Source organism: Oryctolagus cuniculus, chromosome 12 (assembly GCF_964237555.1).
Source record: "Oryctolagus cuniculus chromosome 12, mOryCun1.1, whole genome shotgun sequence".
Lineage (NCBI taxonomy): Eukaryota > Metazoa > Chordata > Mammalia > Lagomorpha > Leporidae > Oryctolagus > Oryctolagus cuniculus.
In genome coordinates this window covers 4,351,232-4,366,398 of record NC_091443.1, presented here as the reverse complement: position 1 = coordinate 4,366,398, position 15,167 = coordinate 4,351,232, and the positions used below count along the sequence as shown (strand labels likewise).

At 47.4% G+C, this 15,167-nt stretch overlaps 1 protein-coding gene across 6 annotated transcripts in view; it reads right to left on the bottom strand.

The window, feature by feature from the left end:
• Positions 1 to 15,167, bottom strand: part of MCTP2 (multiple C2 and transmembrane domain containing 2) — a 249,464-nt gene that overhangs the window by 116,161 nt on the left and 118,136 nt on the right. For 4 of the 6 annotated variants that reach the window (XM_017350418.3, XM_051822987.2, XM_070053489.1 and 1 more), the window contains exons 9-10: positions 9,884 to 10,048; positions 7,693 to 7,823 (exon numbers count right to left, since the gene is read on the bottom strand). In XM_017350418.3, the coding sequence (XP_017205907.2) occupies positions 7,693 to 7,823; positions 9,884 to 10,048 (296 nt within the window). Of the gene's footprint in view, positions 1 to 7,692; positions 7,824 to 9,883; positions 10,049 to 13,764; positions 13,872 to 15,167 lie in introns of all 6 variants that reach the window. The other 2 variants (XM_070053490.1, XM_051822988.2) reach the window with 2 other exon arrangements.

The following is a 15,167-nucleotide window of genomic DNA, read 5'->3' as shown; positions in this document are numbered from 1 at the left end:
AGCGTATTTAGAAGGACTTTGCAAATGTTCCTAGCGGCTGCATACATGCACAACTTGTTGAGACAGAACACGTTGCCATTTTAAACAAAAGCTGAACCACATTCTAAACAATATGCAAAGTAACTACTGGATTTCTTTTCAGAAACAACATTTTTACAACTTTTCTGTTCCCTGCAATCATTTCTGTCCACTGTGGAACTTTAGATTTATCTCCCCTTTACAGATTATTTTGCCCATGAGGAAAGAACGCCTACGTGCAAAATGGCCACGCCTCGTTTAGGTGTCAGAGCCTCGACGCACCACACTGAGGATTCTGGTGCCAGCTTAATGGAGTCTGCATTCTCCGTTAACTGATGACAGAATTCATCAAATACCCGCTTTGACTTTCTCAGTAACTCGAAAGAGCAAATTAAACTGAAGCATGATATCGGCATCACGCCAATCCCAGTTAAAACCTGGTCCCTTTGCAGAGAGCTTATACCCAAGCCTTGGGGGCCTTGCCCCAGGCTGTCAATGGGTGTCTTGAGAAATAACTTCCAGCAACTCCCTGGTTTTAACAACCTGGCCCTCCGTGAAGATGGCTTCCCATAAACTTTCTGCATCTTGTCTACCTGCCTGGCTCTGTGATTTATCCTCATCTTCTGAAAAAGAAGAGGAGAGAAGTCTATCTCCTAAGTCCTCTTGATCCGGCCTCCCTTTTACTCTGCTTCAACCTCTCCTCCAGATAAGGAAAGCCAGACACTCGGGAGGCTGGCCAGAGGCTGGGCAAGTTATCTGCACAAATCCCAAGTGAGCAAGGGGCTTTATCCACAAACCACCAAAGAGAATGTTTTAACAAGGCACCTTTCCTTCAAAATACCAGACCCGCCTACCACCACCCTCATCCCGTCTCCAGGAGAGGCACAAAGTGGACAAGCGGCTCTGTGCCTTTCTCAGGTTGAAGCAAAGACGGATCTAAAATCCTTCAGATGTGAACATTTTATAAGACATTTATTGGAAGAATTTTTTAACATAAAACATCTTGAATGGAGAATCCAGGCTGCTGCTTTTCCAGTTTCCCTTCCTGTCCCAGACTCTCCTAGGAGTACACTCAGTAACTTGGTTGGTCTCTCCCTTTGTCCTACTTGTTACTGAAGGCTCGAAAAACGTTTGCTATCGTCCTAGGCTATTTGTCATCTCTTGGCTACCTGCTGGGGTGGGGCACGAAGCTTTCTCACACGACACCATTTTTTCCGAGAAGGGTCAGGAAGTAAAACAACTCTGGTTCGTGCTCCTGATGGATTCTGTTGCAACAACTCAACTCTGCTTTTATACTACGAAAACAATTACTAGACAACTTACACAAATGAACAAGATTGTTTTCCAATAAAACTTTATTTACAAGAATAGGCAACCATGTGGATCTGCCCAGGACCCCAGTTTGCCAGACTGTGATCTGCAGAAACCCTAGTCAATCAGCTGTGGTGCATGATACCACTGGGAGTTTAAAATAAAAACTGCAAGGTTGCTTGCAGATTATACAAACTCATTGATAAAGGTTATCAAAGGTATTAACCTGTTGGTTTTTAAACAGTTTTTTTTTTAAAGATTTTTATTTGAAATCAGTTTCATAGAGGCAGAGAGAGGAGAGAGAGGAAAGAGGAGAGGAGAGAAAGAGGTCTTCCATCAGCTGGTCCACTCTCCAAATGGCTGCAATGACTGGAGCGGGACCTATCTGAAGCCACAAGCCAGGAGCCTCCCCCAGGTCCCCTGCTCAGGCTCAGGGGCCCAAGCACCCAGACCATCCTCCACTGTCCTCTCAGGCCACAGCATAGAGCTGGATCGGAAATGGAGCAGCCAGGACCTGAACCGGCACCCACATGGGATGCCGTCACCACAGGCGGTGGCCCCACCCACCACAACTCAGCACTGGCCCCTAACCTGTTGGTTTTAAAAAATGATTTGTAACTTACTCCAATTCAACAAACTTTGCTCAAAATATCCAATGATCCCCGTATTAAAAATAAAACTTATGAAATCCCTCTTCTCGCTGATAGAGACACAGTGGAAAACACACAGAGCACCTCCACAAGAAAGAGGATGAATGAGCATTAACCCATCAGCTCTACCCCTTGGCATCCTGTGTGACCTCACACACAGGGGGAGCGACCACGTCTGGAGAATCACTCAGAAGGTGCATCACAGGGCCTTAGATGACCAGGAAGTTCTACTCCAGCCCGAGATCTCAGAAGTCAGTGTGGGGAGCTCCGGTGATACCAGATTTGCATGATGGAAAGAAAAACTGCAGTCACTGATGTGTGTGTGCTTGAACAGGGGTGGCCCCTGTTCGTTTGCACAGGCTGGAGTCCCCGTGGCTCTGTGACCACACTGGTTCCTCCCTACGTGGCCTCATCAGGCAACATCACCAGCCCTCTCCTCTCCAGCCAGGTGTCTCCCAGCGGATGTGACTCTTCCCTGTCCACGTCTTTGCTCCCCCTTCACTGCTCTCCTGGACAGTCTCTTGGGCAGGCTAATGACCATCGGTCCTACAGGCTTGGAGCTCTCCTGTTCCCAAACGCTGCCCCATAGGAGCCCAGGATTTTCCAGGACTCCAGGGTCCACAGCCCTCGCTCCGACACTGCCATGGCCTGGTTACTTGCAGCCTCCCAGAACTTACCAGTGCCCTGGCCTCAACCTCTCTATCATCTTGCACTGAACCTTCAGCACCCTGGCCGGATTGTAAGTTTTGCTGAATGAAATGAACACGTGAACAAATGAATGCCAGGGGCGTAATGAAACTCACAATGTCAAAAAATCTGAATGATAAAGTCAGTGCTTTGTGCTAACTGAATCTTTTACAGCCTCTGTCTCTTTCCCTAAGAAAGAAAAATTGGAAAGAAATTTATTCCCTAGGTGTGTCTCCTAGATGGAAAATTCTAAGGTTCTCCTTACGTACCTAAAGAAAACAGAGACTAAATTACGTTTTCTTCCTGCAATGGGCATGCATGAAAGCAGTGAATGTGCTGATTTAGCATTGTTTCTGACCTCCTGTTCTTGTCTTTCTCCATTAATCCCACAGCATTTTAATGTTTTAATTCAACACATAATTTTAGCGTATCAGTCAGCCAAACCTTCTCAACTTTTACTTGCCATGATAGCTTTTAACCTCTTACTCATTACCGTAATTCTATGCTTTATATTACAGACTGGTCAGCTCTTAACTTAAATGCAAGGGGCAGGAAAGAGTGCTATAGTTTTAAAAGCTGTAAATCTCAGAGGCTAAGGAAGCGGTGAACAGGAAGAAAACGGTGAATGTGTCAGGCCAGGCTGTAAAAGCAGATCAACGACACGGGGTGCAATTTGTCCGGAAAAATACTCAGCCCAGGCTGTGTACTGCCTCCCAGCCCCTAATAAACTGGGCGAACAGCAGAGCCACTTTACAAGGTACCTCCTGGGATAAGGGAGTAACTCAAGACAAGTCAGTCAAAACAGCCTAGCGGAGGCACGCTCGTAACCTGTCCAAACCAAATAATGTCTAGAATATTCTATGGCAAGTAAATCTCCAGGATCACCTTGAGATGGAAAGCCTACTTTAACAAAATGGTACAGTCACCTTGAGATGACACGGGTTACAATGGAATCATTTATATGCACCTATTACATGTCTTCTTGGCATTTTCGTTTAAGGGTGGAGCAGGTGAAACATAGCCTCGTGTCTGACCCCTCAAAGTTCACTGTTCCTAATCTCAGGTGCTGATCTTGGTTTGTTTGTAGGTGCTATGGTTTACATATGGTTCGCTCCCACCAAAACTCAAGTGGGAACGTGGTTCTCAATTTGAGGGGTTGAGGTGCTGCAACCTTTATGACCGGATTACCGCTTTCCACAGGGAATGAGTTGTTCCTGGATTCGTCACCATGAGAGTTGGCTGGCTTAAAGCAAGGTCGTTCCAGGTGTGTGGCCTCCCCTGCTGGTGGCACCTGTCCTGTGACACCATCCACCACACTGACGAAGTCAGAAGGCCCTCCCCAGGAGCCAATGCAAGCAACACACTCTTGGTCCTCCAGAGCTCTGAACTAAATCATCCCCCTTTCTTATGCAACGCCCAGTCTCCAGTGACTGGTTACAGGATCACCAACAGTAGGTGGCACCGTCTCAGGGGACGTTGTTCTTACACCCTTCATCTCCTCCTCCTCCTTGGAAGTTACACGTAGCGCCACGAGAGGACACGGGCAGATGGACTAGGGCACAAGGAAAGTCAGAGAGCTCCGTGTGACTCAGGAGAGCCTGGGAGACCTGGACACCCAACAGGATCATAGCTGACCACCACCAAGTTAACAACTACTGACATCAATGTGATTTCTCATCATGTCACCAACCACTACACTCACACAAACACAGCCCCATAGCCCTGTGCTGCTCTACCTAACCTATCAGCCCCAGTCAATGAATGTCCTTCCTCCCGGGTTCTTGAAGATATCCACTGCTCACTACCAAAAAAAAAATTAGTTTTTTACTGTTATGGGAAAACATAGTTTGATACACACACTAAATTTGAGTCATATTTCATTTACTTAAAGTGCATGATTTTAGTGGCAAGTATTGTGAAGATTTATAGTTGCCTTGCGGAAGAAAAAAAAGAAAATATTTACCACTTGAGTGCTCAAGGATAGACAAAGTGAAATAGACTGTGGTCATCATAGTGACCCCACAAGTTGGCAGGTGACCCTGCTAAACGGACAGGGAGTCAGACCCCACAGAATTCATTGTCCAAGGTCACATGCGGGGCCATGGCAGGGAGGCTGACTTTGCGGTATTTGTTTGCTCCCAACGACCTGCCTACATCTCAGGGAAGAGAATTTCCTTAGAGGGGCCCTCGAGACCTTTAAGTCATTATCAGGATGTTGTCCAAAAAAACAAATAAGGGACAGGCCTTAGGACACAAGTAAGATTCTCACTGTTCAAGAGCCTCCTGGCTCAAAAGGACATTTTCCCAACAGCTGGAAGACAAAACAGATGAGCCTTAAAATGAAAGCCACAAAGGAAACAACAATGACCAAAACAGAGTTCAAATATGTAAAAGGCAGCTAATGAGAAGGAAGTGTGAGAAAAGCGTCAGCCCCATGGCCGTGTGGGCACCTTCTCTGCTTCAAATCTGAGAAGCCGTGTTAACACCGTGAAGGGCAAGTTCACTCAGGGAGAGGCCGTGGGGCCAGCTCCCCAGGGGACAAAGGAAAAGGACACCAAGGTGGGCAGCGGCGGGGGTGGGGAGATCCCTTAACACCCATGAGGAAGAACAACAGAGTGGCCTCCTAGGCAGGTACAGGGCTGTCACAAACAGGCAATGTCTAAAACAATCCATAATACCAAAGCACAGGATAAAACGGACATCTTACACTATTTTTGTCTCTGTGAAACCACCCACGCTCATCTGCGGAAAGCACTCCCTACGATGTGGCTGGAACACAACAACACAATACCATGGAAAATGCAAGGGCACCATTCCTTGAACGACGAAACAACAGGCCAGCAGCCCAGATTCCCATCCTGCAGATAACACTCTGGACGCAGTGTCCTCTGCACTTGCGTAAGTGACCCTTGCCCTGAGGGCTAGTGCAGAGGGCTTCCTCAGGACACAGGAATGCCACTCTGCTGACCGGGAGGCATGCGCTGAGAAGAGCCCGAGGCATCTCAGTTGTAGGTGCGGTGGAGGCAGGAGAGGCAAGGTCAGACGAGTAACCCAGCAGCAACATGGGACCACGGGAGACTTCCTGCGGGAGCTGGAAAGTGGGGCATGGCCTGGTGTGCAATCCAGATGCCCTTACCTGCCTCGTAGCTGAGCAGTGAAGACAATGGCTGCTGCCTGCCAGATAAGCCTAGGGTGGGGATGAGGCACCCGAGCAGAGCAATGCCTCTGGAGGTCAAGGAGCACAGGTCTGGGCAAGTGTCATTGGTGCTGCCCCGCCAGCAGGCGTGTGGACATGTGTCACCAAGCAAAGGCAGCGTGTGTGTGTGTGTGTACACATTTTCTGCACAATCGTGGTGCTGAGAGCCAGATTCAATAAACAGCCGGAAATACGTCACAGGGTCTGTGCAATGGAGATCTCTGCTGGGAGGAAAGCTCCATCGGTCTGTAAGTCTTGACCTGGCTATCTCGGGTAAGCCAGAGGTGGGATGGGGTGAAGACAGCGGGCAGAGCCCATGCTCTGGGTGTGAGAAGCTGGCTAAGCATTGCACAGAGGAAAATCACTGCGTGAGGCATGGAGTTAACACGACCTCGCCCCATCTCTCCAGTGAACCCCTTGCTGCTGCTGGAAAAACCCCGCCACCTCCGGGGGCTAGCGGATTTCCTCACTGTAAAATGAAAGGGTGGTACTGGAGGGGTGGTTTCCCACCTTTAGCTTTCAGCAATAAGGCCCCTTCCACAAACAATCTTTTTCTTTTTTCTTTTTTTGACAGGCAGAGTTAGACAGTGAGAGAGACAGAGAAAGAGAAAGGTCTTCCTTTTTCCGTTGGTTCACTCCCCAAGTGGCCGCTACGGCCGGCACACTGCACGGATCCAAAGCCAGGAGCCAGGTGCTTCCTCCTGGTCTCCCATGCAGGTGCAGGGCCCAAGCACTTGGGCCATCCTCCACTGCCCTCTCGGGCCACAGCAGAGAGCTGGACTGGAAGAGGAGCAACCGAGACAGAATCCGGCGCTCCAACCGGGACTAGAACCTGGGGTGCCGGCACCGCAGGCGGAGGATTAGCCTAGTGAGCCGTGGCGCCGGCCTGCAAACAGAATCTTGACACAGAGCATGGGAAGGAGTGGACAGGCTCTGGCCCCAAACGTGGCAGTGAGAGCCCCTTCCATTCCACACAGGGGACCCAAGTGCTAAGTCTCAAACAGAGACTGGATGCTGTTGGGATTCCTTTCAATGTTTGTGTCTACTTTTATTACTTGTATACAAAGTGTGTGAATCTAGGGTGAGCAAAGGCAGTGATTTGGTGGAAAGGACTTGTCTTCAGGCACACAGGGCCCTGACTAAACCTGTTTCAAGCCTGTGGCCAAGTCACTGGTATGCGTCTTGTGCTCCACTTGCTCACCTTTTAACTGGGCACAAAGCCGCTAGCTTACATGGCTGTCCTAACGGTCAAAGAGAGGCAATGCCTGCAAGGTCACTTCATTGTGTTCTTCCTCACAAGACTGCAGAGACGCTATCTTGCTCACTACTGCCCCTGCCACATATGGGTGAGCCCCTTGATTAAGCTGGCAGGGTCCAAAGTAGAGAAATCAAAGTAAACTGATTTGGCCTCAGTGGATTCTATTAGGGCTCGCTGCAAGGGACATCTACGATGCTGGAACGTTTTCTTCACGTGGGCACCCTGCCTTAAGGCTTTGTTGTATTACAGATCATGTTTCAGTAAGCAGCAAAACCAGCATTCAATTCTTTACTGTACATCTACATGAACAGGTCCCAAACACTCTGCAATGACACGCTGTCATTCTTCAGAGTATCTGACGGGCCACCTTCCACTTTAATCACCCCTAAGTGTCATTTACCAATTCAAATAAAGCAAATCAGACAAACGAACACAAATTTTCCCATCAGGACTGCCGTCCTGCTGGCTTGCTGGGGGTTGGGGGAGGGGCAGGGGGTACACAGAGCACAGGCCTCAGTGCGGGCGCCCCACGCAGACACACGCTCCCGCGCTTAGAGGCAGAGCAGACTCACGTGCCCAGACGTTCCTGGTGCTTTTTGCTGTCCTTTGCCCACACTTCAATGTCCAAAATGCCCATCCTGTCAGAGAAGTAGTGAAAGTCAAACTGTTCCTGCCACTGCGGATTTGCACTCTTACACAGTGTCTAGAAAACATGCAGTTATGACATTTATTTTCTTCAAACACCACTGTGAAAGCAGCTACACAGTCATTGCATTTCTAAGCTGCAGGGGCTCCCGACGCTGAGCCTCACCCCACGCCCCTACAAACTCTCCATCTTGGCATAGAAAGAAATTCCAGGGCTCAAGAACTGACACAGCATTACTATTTCCTTGCCTGGCCTGAGAGTCAGGAACACATCTGCCTGAATACAGAGAACACTGCTGTCTGCAGGAAGCCCTCGAACCTCAGCGACATGAACGCGTCAGGAGCTGGCTTCGGTTGCTCTCTCTTAGAGAGGCAACATCAAGCTCTTAATCAAATGCACATAACATCTGTGTTGGTATTTCCATTCATTATTAGCTTAAGAACTATATAAAATAACAGTTTGGGGGTCTTAATTAACATCTGTCTGAAGCATTCAAGGAGAAACCTGTATGTCATACACAGCCACCTATTTTGAAACCTGAAGTCATGAAACTCGGAGGAAGACTGCAAAATTCTGCTGCAGCCAAACTTATAAATTAACCAGAGGGCGTGAAACCCACCCCAACCAGTGTTTCTTGTTCTCCAACAGTGACTCCAACCTGATCGTGGGCTTGTGTCACTGCAGTGTTTTCATTTATTTAGAAATTCAACGTGTGCATCAAAAGTGTGCAAGCCCATGGGTCACTGAGTGAGGCTCTGATGGCGCACACCAGGGTTACACCGACCCCAGCACCAGCCATGGTGGCCAAGGAAACACAGGGACAGCTCGGGCCTCGCAGTAGCCCAGGCCTTGTATAATCATTTAACCTGTTTTCCCCATCAGGCTTCAACACCAGAGCACAGGATTTAGAAAGCGGGAAGAAAAATAGAAGCCCATTACATCACAAACTAAACACAGTGTTCCCCACCCGTGAATGCAGCCAGCAGGGCACTAATTCTACATTTCACTCGAGTGCAATGGGCTAAGTGTTTTTAGTGCTGAATAATTTTTCCATAAATCCTCAGCTTGACCCAGGCTGGCTAACGGAATCTTTGTGGAGGGTCAGGGTTCCCCTGGATACGCTGCCACTGTGAGGCTCAGACCACAACTACCTGTGGAAACTAATTGCACGTCTCTGTCAGAACTCCCCCTCCACTTTCTGCATTTCTCGTAAACTCTTCTCAAATACAAGCCTCAATCCTCAGGCCTCTGTGCTCCAGCAAATGAGATAGGATATTTGGGTTTGCACTGGAAGCGGTGCAGCACAGACAACTTTGTGCCTTTTCGCACTTGCCTGCAACTGTTGTGTTGCAGGTGCAAAGCTCCAAGTGCAACATCCCAGCCTCCTTGCAAAATGTGGCTTTTGGCAAGTGACTCCCAGCTTCCTCAGTTCAAAAAACACAGGAAATATTCCTGTCTGACAGTTATGTAAAACTAATCAATTACCATGCTTTGGAGACTGTGGCTTTTGAAATAAAATCCACACCAAATTACTAAGATTAGAAATTAAATGGAGTTTGATATTGATTTTTAAAGGGAAAAACTGCCCCGACTTTTGTTTAAAACACATCGCCTGTACTACTCCAGGCGGCTAATTTTTCAAAAGGATAACAAAAAGCAGCAGCGCTAGATATCTACTGTTAGTGTTTAGACTAAAAGGTAAGAGAAAGCAAAGTGAAACTTTTAAAATGTTTCCTGTTATCTCAAATGTTCAACACAAATATCATTATTATACTTTCATTTTTGAAAGATTTTGAAATCATCTAGTTATACCTTTTCCACATTCTCTGAAACAGTCTGCTTATTTTCAAAATGAAAATAAATCATGCATTTAAATCTGTGATTTAATAAGCTTTCTCTAGCTCCGAGTTGTTCTATTAAAATTCTATTAAGCAACAAAAATAATACTCATAAACTGCCTGCCTCTATGCAAGCAGTTTGCTTTCTGATAGCTTCCTTGCTATATTTAGGAGGGTCAGAGTGAGCTATTTTCGTTCCTGTGAAAGTCAGAGTCGAGAAGAATTTCTCCTCTTTTATTCCTACAGACATCTCCCTTCTACGGCACCGACAGAACTTACCTTACTCTTATACCTCTGGTCTCCCAGTTTTAACTGAACAAACATCTCGGCCATGCTGCCACAGGAGACGTTCCTGCCTTCCAGCAGCGTGATGCTTATAGTCCCATTCCAGAGTTGGTTCTTTCTCAAGGACTCTGAGAGCCGTAGGTTGCGTATCAAAGAGGACTAAGAAAAACAAACAGAGGACGTATGAATGTGCTGATAATTCTGGAGAGTGGCGCTGGCGATCACAGGGATCCCCACTTTCCACACGCGATAATGAGGACCAGCACTCTCCACTGGTTCTGCAAACCTGCAGTCACAGTGATGTGCCGCGCTTGGACTTGGAACAACATCACAAAGGATGAGCACAAGGCATCCCTTTGATTGACGCTGGCCTGGCCTCCCCCCGGGTGTGATCTTTGGTAGGAGCAACCTCAAATGGGCCTTTAGCTATGTTAGTAGTAGGAAGGAAAGCAAGGCATTATGGGAAAGAGAGATCAGCAGGAGGCATCGGATTGCAGGGAGACCAAAAACCCAGGGGCATTGAGAAACAGGGGTTTTGCACTTTCCGTCACATTCAAATCTGTCCCAACTTTCCCTTATTCCTTAGGCTACTATGAAAAACCCCAGACCCCAACTTTAAATGCAGCCTGTAATGGCCTCCCTCGCCAAATGAGCTTTGCAGCACCAGCCAAGTGGGGTGGGGTGGGAGGAGGTGGAGGAGGTCGAGGAGGGGGATGGAAGGCATGCATCTCACAGCACTCGGGACCCAGAGGGGTGTGGTAGCTGTTCCATTCATTTTTCCTTTTCTTAAATTATGGTATTCACACACACATTCATACCTCAAACACATTGTAGTAAAAAGTTAAACAGCCCCTATTATTGGGAAGAAGATAATCACACTTCGTATTTAAGTTCTATTGTGTAAATTTTTAAGCACACACCAAGGTAAAGAGAACAGTATAAATCTCAACATACTTCATCACCAGGTTCAACATTTTGCTATTTCATCTAGCGCTTCATTATTTCTGGCTTTCATATTGTGTTTTAAAGAGGGCGGGAAAGAGCTGCCAGCTGAGTGGTTATTCTCCTAATACCTGCGGGGTCCAGGCAGCCAACATAAGGTCTCCCACATGGGAGGCAGGAACCCAACCACTTGCATGACCACTGCGGCCTCCCAGGGTTTACAAGAGGGAAGCTGGAGTCAGGAGGCGAGCCAGGGACCCAACACGGGCACTCCAACAGCAAACGTGAGCATCCGAACTGGCATCTCAACTACTTGGCCAAGCGCCCACCCCTGGCTGAAACATTCTAAAGCAAACCCGTATGGATGATCACAGAACCATGACGCCATGACCACTGTATGCCACTGAGTCCCCAGGGCGTATCTGCATTTGCTCGGTGGCCTCAACAACGCCGTTTCATGGCAAGTGGTTGGACTTAGGGCTTCCACACGACCCATCTGCTGGCTGTAGCTGGTGCAGTTCACTCAGCACAGCCCAGGCTTCTCTACTGAAGGAGAAAGAAGTGGGTTAAAGGGTTGAAGCGGTCTGGGCGGCACAGTGGAGCAATGAATCTTTAACACTGTATATCCCCTCCTGTCACCCACTCGCTATGTCTTCAGGATCATTTAGACACCAATTTTCTCCAACACCAGTTAGTCATAATTTATCACAACAAATGGGAAGTCAGGGCCATATTAATTATCTAGCTGCTTACCTCATCCAACTACATCACACCATCCTCTCAAACTGTGCAACAACGCCACCACAGGCCTTCTGTCGGCCAGTTTAGAGGACTCAAGACAAAGCATACTTAAGGAAATGCCTCCTCCCAAACTTGCGATCCATGCTGCATTTCTCCTCCCTCCCTGTCTCTGTTCTCTCTCTCGCTCGCGCTCTCTCTCTCTCTCTCACACACACACACACACACACACACACATTTTAGAAGTGCCAAGACAGAGAAATGAGAGCAAATAAGGAAAGAACTGATTTTTCAAAGGAAAATATGGAGAACTCACATAATTTTTAACTCCTATTTACAGCTGGATTTTGCATAGAACATATTTATTAGCAAAGGTTTAGGAAAGCCAAAAATCAACCCATGTTATACTTGTTAAAAGTATATCACATATCACAATATATGAGCTGAGAGATGTGTGTGTGTATCTACATAGTTGTAGACATAAGAAGTACATGGGTTGGCAACTTCTACCTTTAAAACGAAAATGGGATTTTTGATTCATATATCATACTGCAATTCCTTTTTCTTCTTCATCTTGAAGTTTGACTTGCCAGCCAACTCGCTAAAGCATGACCTGTCCCACGGCCATGCTGCAGAGTTCCGACAGATATATTCCTCCCCAAACACTGCAGCTATTTCAAAATCCTTTTCATAAGACAGGGAGTCGTGTCCACAAAGGATCAAAGGGCATCCCACAGTGTGGCAGCTGCGTAAGACAAATGGCAGCACTTCCATGAAATATGCCCTAAAATAATGTTGTGGCTTGGTATGTCCTAATTTCAAATTGGATGTTTATCTTGGAAAGGCTTCTATCTAACTTGTCCATAAAACAGCCCCACTTAGCTCTAGGAGCTCTGTGAAAATGGAATCCAAAGCTGGTTATTAAGGGGCCTGCAGATAGGCTCCATATGGCCAAACAGCATGTGAGGGCAAGGCGGAGACCGGGACCAGGCGAGGTTTGGCTGGGGCTCCTGATCTATCCGTGGACACCCGTTCCATTATGCCACAACATCTGGATTATTGCTTGTAATGTCCCTGGGAGATATCCACTTTCCATCAAAGCCTTTATCTATCTCGGTCGGACTTTGAACATTTTAGTCTTTAACACAGTCGCGTTTGATCTGATGGAGCTGCTCTTTGCCGTCCAAGATTTTTTTTTCCATCTTCCTAAAAGTGGGGTGGAGAGGGAAAGGATTTATTACAGAGTTCACAGACAGAGAAGAACACAAGGTCCTTATCCTACTTACTTCACCCTAAATAGTTCTGCAAAAGCCACGATACATTTATCTCCAAAATAAGACCTCATCTGCGGGCTACACATTCTAGGCTAGGGGTGTGAGCGTGGGTGTGCTTTGGAAATTCTCTTCCATGCTGGAAGGCGTGAGCAGGCATGAGAGTGCCCGTGGCTGGGGCAGAGTCTGAGCCATCCTCTGTGTGCCGAGATGCAGGCCTGACCTCTCCAAGTCTTTGTTGCCCTTCAGACCCTCCTGTCCTCCCCATCATAAATTGGCTCATCTGCACTCACTCAGTTAGCTGAATAGCTCAGGTTTTCACGTCTGTGCCCGAGCCTGTGCGTGAAATTTGTCATCTTAATGCTGCCTGGAATGCGAAAGCAGAGAAGGAAATGACCCATCAAAGGGGAAGCCCACCCCACCTGAAGGCAAACACACACCAGGAGATAGCGCGAGGTTGCTGGGTCCTGACCCTAATTCCTCTGCAGCCATCAGGGAGAAAATACAGCGCATCAGGGTTCTGTTCTGTTTCTCCTTCCTCTCACAGGATCAGACCTTTTAGTCTTTCCGAGTTGATTCATTCTTCCGCTCTCTTCCTCAGCCCCCACCCCACCCAATGCTCACCCCTGCTCCAGAGACAGAATGTGACTTCCCTCCAAAGACACGCGCTAGGGACCGACAGCAAGAAAGGAGTGGTATTCATGCGAGATGTATTGATTGTCGCAAAAATTAAACAGCCTTGAAAATGCTAATTTCCTCCGGGTCATGACAATCCCATGGTCAAGGCAAGGATGGGAGGAAAAGGCGAGAGAATGAAAGTGAAACTACACACTGTGGAGTTCCCGCACCCTTTACATTGGAGGGGAATCTTCAGAAATGTCTGATCCAGGAGGAGACAGGTGCTCAACACAGGGGGTGACCTACCATTTCTGAGACCCAGGAAATGGACCGCAGCTCAGCTGTGTGCATTATCCAAACGTGATGTCTGAGGGGCATGCTGGGGAGAGGGTGATATGGGTTCCTTGTTGTGACTGCAGAGGAAAACCAGGAATGACAGACAGGTGAGATCAGTGTGTCCCCTCTGCCCTGAGCCCGCAAGAGTGGCAAAGAGGTCTGGAGTACAGAAAGACCCAGAAAGGAGCCCATGGAGGCAGCAGCTGGGCCTGCAGCCCTCACAACCGAACCAAGAGTTCACAATTATGCCATGGTCTAGCCCTGACCACGCTGATCAAAATCTCAGATGATTATCCAAAATATTAACAAAATACCAAAAGAAAAACAGAGCGGGAGGGGGAGAGAGTGAGCTGAGAACAAGCCATGAAGTGTACCTATTTTGTACCAAATACCGTGTGTGTACGTTTTCTAAGGTGGTCAGCCCATGTTGCCACGGCATCCCATTTGGAACCTAATTTTTCCAAAGCCATTCTGAGAAAGCAGGTGCCAACGGAAACATACATGAAAAAGCTACCTTTGTAAGCAAAACGAAGAGTACAGCAAGACTCCAACTACACTGACGGCTGTTTTGAAGAGCGAAGGGAAAGCGTTCATACTGTAAAGCTTTCACCGAGCCCCCCTTCAAGCTCTCGGAACATGTGAAACCACTGTTGCTTGTCAACAGCTCTGCAGCAGCGCATGAGAAGATCCACCCCTTGGTGGAGCAGCTCCCAGGCACCGGCCTCCCCGGCAGCCTCTTATATCATCTGAAGAGCACGCTGGAGGCATAAATCCTCCCTGGACTCCGCGGACATCTTTGCATGAGGATGTAAAGAAAGCCTTTTAAATTTCCCACATGTCCATGTCCATGTCCATGGAAGATAAGATTTATATTTGTAGCTGAAAACTGTATCACAGTTCCATGGATGTGAGCAATCTATGTGTACAAATACATTAGCTGGCGATAACGCATTAGCGTTTTATTAAACTGCATATTTTTAATTATAAGGGAATAGCATCCTTCAAGTTTTGCACTTAAAATAAAAATGAGATTAGCTGAAGATTAAAAGCATAGATAAAGGCTGGGAATAGCCAATGACTCTGGAGTTTAGGATGGGAAAATATTTCAATATGTTTCCTACTAGGAACAAAGAAAACAATACTAAAGGTCAAGCAATCAACAATACTTTGTCTTTTCCCTGACCTCTAGGCAACTCCAGGTCAAACGTTGTGCTGCTATGCATCAGTATTTCCCATCTAATATTTCTTAATTCATCCTTCTGGCACTCACATTGCTGTTCCATTTTCTGTTTTTCACCATTTCTTAAAATAACTTTGAAAGCACCTCCACCCAGAGCAGAAGGCAGGTGCAGGCTGGCACCTCAGCCTGAGCA